This window comes from Hippoglossus stenolepis, chromosome 2 (assembly GCF_022539355.2).
Source record: "Hippoglossus stenolepis isolate QCI-W04-F060 chromosome 2, HSTE1.2, whole genome shotgun sequence".
Taxonomy (NCBI): domain Eukaryota; kingdom Metazoa; phylum Chordata; class Actinopteri; order Pleuronectiformes; family Pleuronectidae; genus Hippoglossus; species Hippoglossus stenolepis.
The window spans coordinates 565396-576160 of record NC_061484.1 but is presented as its reverse complement, the minus strand read 5'-3'; the positions used below and the strand labels follow the sequence as shown (position 1 = coordinate 576160).

Below are 10765 nucleotides of genomic sequence, written 5' to 3'. Positions count from 1 at the left end.
GTCAGACTATGTGCAGTCTAATAATCTCCAGCTATACAGAGTCATGGTGAGAACGAGCAGTGAAGTGATATTGCAACATCCAACAGCCAAACAGGACATATAAGAGAGGAGGGGTGTCAGTGAGACGATACAGAAACAGTGACACAAGAGTGTGGCAGTTTGATTCAGTTACTGATTGGATCGTTGATTATGGGAACTCCGAGGACATCAGTGGCCTTTCTTCTTCAGCTGGCTGCATGCATGGCCGTAAGAAAATCAAAATTCTCAGTATATCATCATACATTCTGTGATTTCTAAGCATTTCTAAGAATAGTTTTTGTTAATTGTGAAGATTTTGAGATATTTGTCTGGAAGAGAGGTGACTGGAATTTATTTTGTGGTGGTCACATCACTTGAGTGAGTAATCCACAGATTTCAGAGACTATTTTTTGGTAGAGAGTAGTTATGCTCTTTATTTTTCAACATTAAGACAGCTTAAGACAAGCCATACATGGGAGGACCATGTGGTGTGCATTGGGTCCACTGTAGCTTTTTGGATTCAGGGTGATGGCTCTGTCGCTATAATCACTGCTCTTAATAGTTCAGCTGCTTGAGCTGAGTGTTACCTGGCTGCCTCCTGTCCTAACAATGCATACATGATGAAAACATGTTCAGTAGCTCTAATCTGGTGCAGATTTGGGTATGCTACCAAATTGAATATTGACATGTCTCTAGAACAGTGGAAGAATAGATTACTTGAGGATGTGATATAAACCTTTAAAAAAAACGTCATCTTTGCTATGCCTTCATTTCAATTTACGTTCACCTGCAAAACATTGTTTTGTTTTTTTATATTGATTGTAGATTCTCTTCTATTTGAAAAGCAATCCTTCAAATAAAAATATGAGTATCATTTAATCACCCCCTTTTCCTGACTCGCTGAGAGTGTATATGATAATATAAAGCTGTATTTACAGTAATGCACATCCACAATATGCCAAGCAAGTAAAACATGTAGTATTTATTCTTAAAATAAGGGGTGAAGGATTTATCCAGTTGTAACTTGTTTGTAGTTTCTCGACTGGTTCTAACTCTAAGTTTAAATTCGCACTCGACTTGTCTTTCTGTCTCTATCCAGGCCCCTGTGCCGTGTGAGGACAAGGTGGCCAGTTTGGAAGTGGAGATCCAGGGTCTGGTGAACGTCATCAATGACCAGCACCGCTACATCCAGGAGCTTCACAACAGCCAGGCCCAGCAGCTGGAGAACATACCCAACTTACACCTGGGTCCCGAGAACCAGTACAGAGGTAGGGTTAGATTTCTATGAGAGATACATACGTTTGTGTCTGCGCATCATTAGCTACTTTCAGACATGCACTGAATTTCGGATAATCTCTGGACCTTCTCCAGAGGGGCTGCACTTTGCTCAGGAGGTAGAGTGGTTCATCCATTAGCCAGAAGATCGGCAGTTCCATCCCCATCTCCCCCATTCCGTGTACTGAAGTGTCCTTGGGCAAGATACTAAACCCCCAAATTGCCCCTGTAGGTTTGATCTGTGAAAGTGCTGCACATTGATGCACTGTACTTATGTGTGAGTAAGTGAATGGTAAAACTGTACTATAAAGCGCTTTGAGTGGTCATCAAGACTAGAAAAGCGCTATACAAATACAGAAGAAATACAGACGAAAAAACTCAAATGTTCGAGTGAGAGCTTCTGGACTTTCTCAGCCCCTGGTAAAAGGGACAGATGCAAATATGAAAAAATACACATGAATGCCCCTTTTCCACTGGGCAAAAACCTCACTAAGACCCACAAACAAATTATTTGCAGCACTGCAGTTCATCTCAACTCTAAAGAGCTTTTTAGCCTTTTCCCCCAATTTAGCTCATTGTTTTATTTTAACAGCTCTTATTAACCAGCCAGTTGGTGAACACAGTGGAGCATTTTGCATTATTTAGCAACACAGGTATTTTCCACTGCAGTTGGTGGATACCAAAAGGGAGAGAATATGACTTATGTAGGGAATCCACACGAAAGCTTATCTTGCTCTGTGCCTACTGTATGTTAATAAGCTGCTGTAAGTTAGCTGAAAAACTTTAAAAGGAAATAACTCATGTGTCCAAGAAAAACTGAATGAAAAAAAACGATATTTGCAAATCATAATGGAGCAAACATTTATCAAGCAGCAAATCAGTAGTTTGTGGTAATGACCCTGCAGTTTTTACCTGTGTTGAATATTTCACCTTGTAAAGATTACGTTTGTGTGTATGCAAAGACTGTTCTGAGGTGTTTGCAGACGGTAACGTGGCCAGTGGGCTCTATGTGATCCTCCCTGACGGCTCTCCAACTGCTCTGAGTGTTTACTGTGACATGAGCAATGGAGGAGGATGGACCGTCTTTCAGAGGAGGAGAGATGGCAAAGAGAGCTTTGACAGGTGTGTTTGTGTGTCAGCTTTACAAATATAGGAATTCATATGTTGTACGTGTCAAGAAATCTGACATTGCAAATGAATGTGTGATCCATGTGTCCACTGTGTGCAGAGAATGGGTGGAGTATAAGCACGGATTTGGAGACCTCTACTCCCCCGATGGAGAATTCTGGCTGGGAAATGAACCTCTACACTATCTCACCTCCCAAGGTGTGTACACATTAGTGTTTGGACGATATATCAAGCCTAATCCGATGGTTACCCATGAAACTCTGTGTCTTCTAGGAAACTACGACCTACACATTGACATGGAGGACTTTGAGGGAAATCAACGCTTTGCAGAGTACAAGAACTTCAAAGTGGAAAATGAAAAGGTAACACTGAGAAAGGAAATGGCTTTCCTTATGTGTTATGGGTGAGGGTTTTCACTGCAAAATAAACCTGATAAGATGCAAGGTTTTAAAGCAAGCTTTCATTTTCAACAAGCTTTCTCACTCTCTTAAGTAGAATTTAACTTTTTTAGTAAATTCTGCATAATGGATTAATTCTGTACAATTAATCGTATCCTGTCCTTTTGTAATCCACTGCACGCTTCTCCTGTCCTGTACAGCCTGTAACAGCTGTGTCTTTAACCTTGTCATCTCTTCTTTTCCCATAACAGCACATGTGTTATTTAGACTAGTGTCTTTGTATTTTATGTCCTTTGCTATGGAGACAGCAGCAATGATGTCTGGCTCTAGGTCTGCCAGCTGTGTTCCATCTCTTTTATTCTCCACTCAGCCTTTTCGGTATCTCCTTATTTATTTATACGTCTACATTTCACTGCTCCTTCATTTTCCTCTCAACACTTATCCTATTATCGCTATCATGCTCAGTCCCCATCTCTTCTTTTCTCTTCATCAATCTCACCCCCCTTGTTTGTATATTTTTATGTCATTTATAATCACACTATCAATCCATCAATCAATTAAATTGTATTTGTATAGCCCATATTCACAAATCACAATTTGTCTCATAGGGCTTTAACAAGGTGTGACATCCTCTGCCCTTAACCCTCAACAAGAATTAGGAAAAACTACAAAAAATAACTTTTAACAGGGGAAAAAAACTTAGAAACCTCAGAGAGAGCCACATGTGAGGGATCCCTCTCTCAGGGCGGACAGAGGTGCAATAGATGCCACATGCTACATATTACTCTACTCAAAACAATCCTTATAATGCTTTCTATGAAGAAATGAAAAATTTGACTTTCACTCCAGATAAAAGTGTCAGTGTAAATACACTCGTACCGAAGATTATTTCAGAGCATTTAGGTTTTTCTCCTCTTTCCACTCAAAGGACCAGTACCAGATACATTTGGGAGAGTACACTGGGAATGCAGGGGACGCGCTGGTTGATGTTCACACTCCCCCCTCTGCTGGGCAGAAATGGACAGGACCAAGTGGGGTCAAATTCAGTACCTTTGATCAGATGAACAACAGCGATCAGGAAAACAGCGACGCCCAGTGTATCAGACACAGCAAGTCAGGCTGGTGGTTTAGCAGGTAATGGACACACTCTTCAGTTTTACTCACACTTTGTCAGTTCTCAAATTAACATGTATTCCACTTGTGTTTCTCTTTTTTTATCATTACAGGTGTGATTCAGGGAATCTGAACGGCCATTACTACAAAGGGCCATACCAAGCCATGGCTGAGGACGGGGTGGTGTGGTATACATGGCACGGTTGGTGGTACTCCATCAAATCTGTAGTGATGATGGTGCGAGCCGCTGACCTGAAGCATCCACTGCCAGTCATCGCTCCATTACTTGGGCAACTTGACAGCATAGGCAGTGATGATGATGCTGCTCGTGGCCAATAGGCTGAAAACAAGTGAGGAAGCAGCATGGGTCCACTCACTTGAGCTGAGAAACTCTCTTGTTTTTTTTATCTTTTCACGTTTGTTACAGGTGACAAACTGGGTGAAGACAGTGACATGTTCACTTATGACTGCTGTTTGACTTTTACCAGTGTATTAATGTTATCATTTGAAATAAAACGTTGATTTTTAACTCATATTGTATTTATTCTGTGTACAAAGTACAATATAACATATTCCACTGAGGCATTTTGGTAACAAACAAACAACAAAACAAAGGGACATTTCTTTTTAAATTGTTGTTAAACAGAAGCCAGTGTCAGTCAGCTAAGGAATGTCTGGGAGTTTTCACTGTGGAAATGATCCCTGGAGGGGGTTTTATGGTGAGAGAGATACTAACTGATCAGTCAGTAGTTAGGCTTTGCCTTGTTTCTATTTTGGGCACATGGTTGTTTTAGGTGTTTGATCTGCTTTATCCCTTTGTCAGAGAGAGGTTCAAGGGAAAGAGTAAATGGGGGGTTGATACCCTTCTTATTAAACAAACTGCATATTTGGCTCTGAGACTGTATGTGTGTCTGAACTGGCCTGCTCAGACTTAACATCCAAGGGTGAATACATTCCACATAGTAGCTTAAGTTAGAGGTTGTGAAAAGCTTACATGGAGAGACATTCATTCAAAGGTTCAATGAGGTCCCTTCCTCCGGTTTGCCCACAGAAGGACAAGTACCAGGACAAGTTCATCCACTTCGTCTAGAGGTCCAGAGCTGTCAGTGATTGAGCTACACTCTTTGGCGGAGGGAAAAACTCTTTAAATGTGGGGAAAATGACTAAAGTGTCCATCCAAATCCACCAAGAAGTACCTGTTAATTTCTGATTGGCCAAACCCAGACAACTTTGAGACCTTTTCCACAAAACTACATACATACATACGATTTTTTCCCCCAACCATCTCTCAAACAGAAGGAGTATAAAAGAACAGGATGAGCTGTACAACACTGGAAAGACAACAAAAAGGTACGGATAGTCGTAACGAGAGTGAGGCGCTATTTACAGACCCTGAGGTTTGCCTGATATCTATCTATCTTTTTTCAGAAAGATTTGTTGATGAACCAGGCGTTTGGTCGAGACTGATAGAGAGCAAGGCCAGTCCCCTGCTCAGACTCAAGTGCATCAGTTCCACTGCAGTCTTCTTGCTTACAAAATAAGCATCTTTGAATGTAATTCATTTAAAATGTACAACTTAACTAGGTGATTAATATCCAACAACACTGTTGAGTTTCTCTTCCATCCTTCCAAGGCTTAAAAAGGTGATAGGGGGCCAAACAAGAGAAGGGGGGTCGCTGTTTGCTATGGGGCTATCTAGGCGATAATGGTGTAGTCGTGGGGAAGGAGGCAGAGTTCCTCGGTGAGTTGGAGGAAGAGGTGGGTGAGACGCGGCGGGGACTTGCCAGCAGGTCGCCATTGTGCAACTTCCACAGCAGCTCCTCTTTCTCCATGGACAGACGCTTGTTGACCTTGGACTCTTTCTGCAACGTCTGCTGGAGTACGGCCTGTTCATTGGACAGCTGCCTGCAGGGGGAGACAGAGAGCTGTGACGCTGCAGGGAGACACAGTGATAGAAACAGAGCTGAGGGGATCTGGAGAACCAGGATGTAATAACTGTGTCATACTGGTCAGTTCTCCACAATCGAAGGGTCAACGAGGTCAGCTAACAAAATAAACTCATATCACATATCCACGTTTTCACAGGTCAGATGACACACTAATCGCTAAACAGTATATTTAATTCACGAGCAAGCACTAGATAGTATAGAAGCTTTTATGCAGACTCATGTGATTCTTTTCACCGGTGTATTATGGTTTATTTATATATATCCATATTTATATTTACATAGAGCTTTTCTAGTCTTGATGACCAAGATTCAAGACTTTATTTATCATGTGCAAAACAATTACATACAGCAGTCGCGGGCAATGAAATGCTTGGGCCACAGGCTCCCTTCTAGCCTTGCTCAAAGTATTTAAAAAACCACACAAGCAAAAAAATGTATATTAAAAAATAGAATATAAAAAATAAAATAAAATATACACTCACCGGCCACTTTATTAGGTACACCTTGCTAGTACCGGGTTGGACCCCCTTTTGCCCTCAGAACTGCCTTAATTATTCGTAGCATAGATTCAACAAGGCGTGGCGTTTAAACAATGCTCAATTTGTACTAAGGGGCCCGAAGTGTGCCAAGAAAATATCCCCCACACCATTACACCACCCCCACCAGCCTGAACCGTTGATACAAGGCAGAATGAATACAAGGCAGGATGGATCCATGCTTTCATGTTGTTTACGCCAAATTCTGACCCTACCATCTGAATGTCGCAGCTGAAAATCGAGACTCATCAGACCAGGCAACGTTTTTCCAATCTTCTATTGTCCAATTTTTGTGAGCCTGTGCGAATTGCAGCCTCAGTTTCCTGTTCTTAGCTGACAGGAGTGGCACCCGGTGTGGTCTTCTGCTGCTGAAGCCCATCTGCTTCAAGGTTCGACGTGTTGTGCATTCAGAGATGGTATTCTGCATACCTTGGTTGTTACGAGTGGTTATTTGAGTTACTGTTGCCTTTCTATAATCTCGAACCACTCTGCCCATTCTCCTCTGACCTCTGACATCAACAAGGCATTTTCGTCCACACAGCTGCCGCTCACTGGATATTTTCTCTTTTTCATTCTCTGTAAACCCTAGAGATGGTTGTGCGTGAAAATCCCAGTAGATCAGCAGTTTTTGAAATACTCAGACCATCTGGCACCAACAACCATGTTCCACGTTCAAAGTCACTTAAATCCCCTTTCTTCCCCATTCTGATGCTCGGTTTGAACTTCAGCAAGTCGTCTTCACCATGTCTAGATGCCTAAATGCATTGAGTTGCTGCCTTGTGATTGGCTGATTAGCTATTTGTTTTAACAAGCAATTGAACAGGTGTGCCTAATAAAGTGGTCGGTGAGTGTATATTATGAACTAAAATAAAGTATATTACTACTGAGTAGACTGAATCAATGTAAGTAATACTGATTGGATGTGCAAATATTGCAAGGTGCGAGGTTTAGAAGAATGACAGCCCTGATGCTGCGGTATTGTTGGCCAGATGGCGGCAGGCACAACAGTTTATGGCTGGGGTGATAAGTGTCTTTAATGATCCTGTTGGCCTTCTTCCTACACCGTCTTCCTGTAGAGGTCCTGGTAATGCGCTGGGCAGACTTCCCCACCCTCTGTAGAGCCTTACAGTTCAGGGCAGTGCAGCTGCCGTACCAGGCGGTGATGCAGCCAGTCAGGATACTCTCTATGGTGCACCTGTAGAAGTTGCAGAGAATCCCGGAATCCATGTTGAGCCTGCGGAGGGAGAAGAGCCGTTGTCTGGCCTTCTTTGTGATGTTAAAACCAGAACCTGCTAACTCTCTCCACCGTAGTCCCGTTGATGGTGAGGCAGGACAGTTATTCTCCCTGTCTCTTCCTTTGTCCACGATCAGCTTCTTCGTTTTACTGACGTTGAGATGAAGGTTGTTATCCTGGATGTCAGGGTTTTGACCTCCTCTCTGTACATACAGTGATCTATGGGCAATTCAGGGTTCATTGACCATCTGGTTAGAGGACGGTCGCTCTACTCCTTCAGCCACAGCCTAGTTATTGTTAGTGTTGAATCCTCGGGCCTAAAAGTGAAGACACCTCCCTCCTTACTTCAAAGTCAGTGAGCTGAAACTCCACAAACATTACAGAGAGGTCGTTACCACTGAAATGTGTCTCAAAAGAAAATACACTGACTCCAGATGGTCACAGAGTGTAAAGCCTGAGAGGTTTGATTAAGACAGATAGAGTCACTGGACAACTAACTGGAGTGGCAAAACACACACACAGCAAGGGCACATACTTGGAGAGAGCAGCATGTTTGTCATTTCTGGCCTTGTAGTCCTCGTTCTCTTGCTGAACCTTCTTCAGGCACTCCTCCAGTTTCACATTAGTCTCCAGCTGCAACACACACGTAATCTGATGTGATGGGGGTTCCTATGTGTTTCATATGTAAATAGAAACAGTACTCAAGTAAAAGTATTGTTACTTTATAATTATAATTTCAAGTAGAAGTAAAAGTACTCATAAGTACTTGAGTAAGAGTAAAAAAGGATCTCATAAAAAACTACTCAAGTAAAATGTATTGCGTTTTAACAGGATATTAAGAGGTAATAACATAGTTAAGTGCACATTGATTGTAATGAATAAAGTGACACATTGAAAACTAGGCAAATGCCGAAATATATGCTGTTAAGCACTGTTTGCTTTCAAACATCAAGAAAAAAACGTCACTGAATCCTCATAGGAAAGGCTTGGATGCAGCCTGCATTGTGTGTGCACATGCATTCAGTTTCCAAACCAAACTGAAATTTTACTTTAAAATGTTAACCTAATTAACATAAGATAGGAAGATGCAGACATCCAGAAAATGAAAATAATATTCCAATAAATGTAACAAAAAAATTCTATGACATATAATATACATCTTTCAAATTAGGTCGTAAGATAAACAGGTGAAGAGCACAAATATATGCACAGTTGGTTCAGTGCCATAGAACAAGATAAAAGCAAATATATATAAAAACTATCAATCCCTGCAGGAGTGGCTTAGATGCAGTCATTCAAAACAATGTATTCCACTAAATAAAGTAAATCTTTACAATTTAAATAATGTAACATAAATTAAGACCATAAATATTCACTAGAATATCAGTAATAGACACATTGCTCTCTTTTTTCCACTTGTTTTAAAAACATCCATCTTTTGAATCAAGGTCTCGCCTATCTTCTTCACATACTGCACTGTTCACAGCTGAATAGATAATCAAAATGATCTTTCACCGGTTTTAATGTTTATATGATGAATATGTCACAAACATAAATATTTGCAACACTTCCTATACCCCCTTTCAAAGTAAAAGCACTCAAGTGTTTCTGCTGTTTTAACAAGGTTTTGTTTGAACAAGTTTTTTTGTGTTTTTGCAGGATCGGAAGATGCACAGTTTCATAGCGTAGTTTCCAGACAAGTAGTGTATAGCTGTACTTTTATTCAAGGAAAAACAGTGATCACACCTAAAACCTCAGATGGACACGCCGTGTCCACTCATGTGAGTGTAAAAATTAATAAATCATAGACATAGAAAAGTAGCGAGAAGTGTGTGACCCAATGTAACGGACTAGAAGTATTTTTTTTTCATCATAAATGTAACTGAGTAGGAGTGAAAAGTATTCAGCAATACAACTACTTTCAGAAGTACAATTTACTGAAAACTCAAGTACATATAAAGAAGTAAATGTAATGCGTTATTACCCACCTCTGCTCATAGGTAATATTTAAAATTTCATCAAATCTCAAATTGAATGAAAAAGTGTTTTTTACGTTATTGTGGGCTTCTTATTATATAAGAAAGATTGATCCTTACCAGTTTGTCCATCTCAATGAGCTTCTTCTCCTTCTGGTGCAGCTGGTTGTTCTTGATCTCCAGTACCACCTTCAGACTTTCAAGCTCCTGCTCCAGGTACAGTGTGTGTGAGTCCTTCTGCACACACAAAACAGCAAACACACAAGTTAGAGCAGGTTATGTGAATCTGTGATGCTCTACAAAGAAGTAGATGAAATGTCTTGTAAACAAATGAACACTGGTGGGCCAGAGGATGTGACTTGATGCCTAAAGCAATTGTGGGATTCTTCCTAACCAACAGAGAGAGGTGGTGTTTAGCATAGTGCCTTCTCTCCAGCTCACTCACTGCTGGTTGTACTTCACTGAATACATTGCATCTACAATGTAATGATGCACGATTGATTATTTTGGGTTTAATGACTCCAATTAAGCTTGTCTATAATGACTCATGTCTCCCCAGGGCTTAAGGAAACTTGTTTCAAGGGAGGAATGTATGGAGCGAAATCTATACCATAACTTAACAAACAAACAAACAACTGCAGGTGCTGCTGAGAACCAAATTGCAGGCACCAGGAAGTCAAGAAGATGCCACTGTCACACACAATTCAATTCAACTTCATTATATTTGTATAGCGCCAAATCATAATATACATTATCTTAAGGCACTTTATATAGAAGGTCAAGACCTTAAAAATGTATAGAGAAACCCAACAGTTCCCACAACGAGCAGCACTTTGGCTGACTGTGGAGAGAAAAAAAAATCCCTCATTAACAGGAAGAAACCTCTAGCAGAACCAAACTGGATGTGGGCGGACATCTGCCTCGACTGGTTGTGGTGAGCAGAGAAAAATGGGGATGAGAGGGGAGATCGGTGGAAAAGACAGGAGAGAAGAGAGAGAGATAGATAGGAGGGGGAGGAGAGGGGGAGAGAGGAGAGAGAGACCAGGAACACTTGTGCACCATCATGTTTCAGCTCTGACAGACTAGTTGTTATAATAATAATAATAACAACAGTCACGATCAGACTGACATTATGGGC

The 10765-nt window shown here is 41.1% G+C and overlaps 2 protein-coding genes across 3 annotated transcripts in view; one reads left to right on the top strand and one right to left on the bottom strand.

Annotated features, from left to right (window-relative positions):
* Nucleotides 1–4465, top strand: LOC118119966 (fibrinogen-like protein 1). The gene is made up of 7 exons (XM_035174490.2): nucleotides 1–246; nucleotides 1118–1286; nucleotides 2256–2415; nucleotides 2522–2619; nucleotides 2695–2783; nucleotides 3748–3953; nucleotides 4046–4465. The coding sequence occupies exons 1-7, from the start codon at nucleotides 190–192 to the stop codon at nucleotides 4269–4271; spliced, it is 1005 nt and encodes a 334-aa protein (XP_035030381.1). The 5' UTR covers nucleotides 1–189; the 3' UTR covers nucleotides 4272–4465.
* The window catches only part of LOC118119959 (microtubule-associated tumor suppressor 1 homolog), a 69911-nt gene continuing 63600 nt past the window's right edge, over nucleotides 4455–10765 (bottom strand). For both annotated transcript variants that reach the window (XM_035174467.2, XM_035174478.2), the window contains exons 16-18: nucleotides 9748–9864; nucleotides 8187–8284; nucleotides 4455–5837 (exon numbers count right to left, since the gene is read on the bottom strand). In XM_035174467.2, the coding sequence (XP_035030358.1) occupies nucleotides 5624–5837; nucleotides 8187–8284; nucleotides 9748–9864 (429 nt within the window). In that variant the 3' untranslated portion in view covers nucleotides 4455–5623. The remainder of the gene's footprint in view (nucleotides 5838–8186; nucleotides 8285–9747; nucleotides 9865–10765) is intronic.

Bases quoted from the DNA above. Each gene is read 5' to 3' on its own strand.
- LOC118119966 (XM_035174490.2), top strand. From the start codon at position 190: ATGGGAACTCCGAGGACATCAGTGGCCTTTCTTCTTCAGCTGGCTGCA. The intron at 1,287-2,255 runs GTAGGGTTAGAT...GTGTATGCAAAG, and splicing joins TCCCGAGAACCAGTACAGAG to ACTGTTCTGAGGTGTTTGCA. The intron at 2,416-2,521 runs GTGTGTTTGTGT...CACTGTGTGCAG, and splicing joins GGCAAAGAGAGCTTTGACAG to AGAATGGGTGGAGTATAAGC.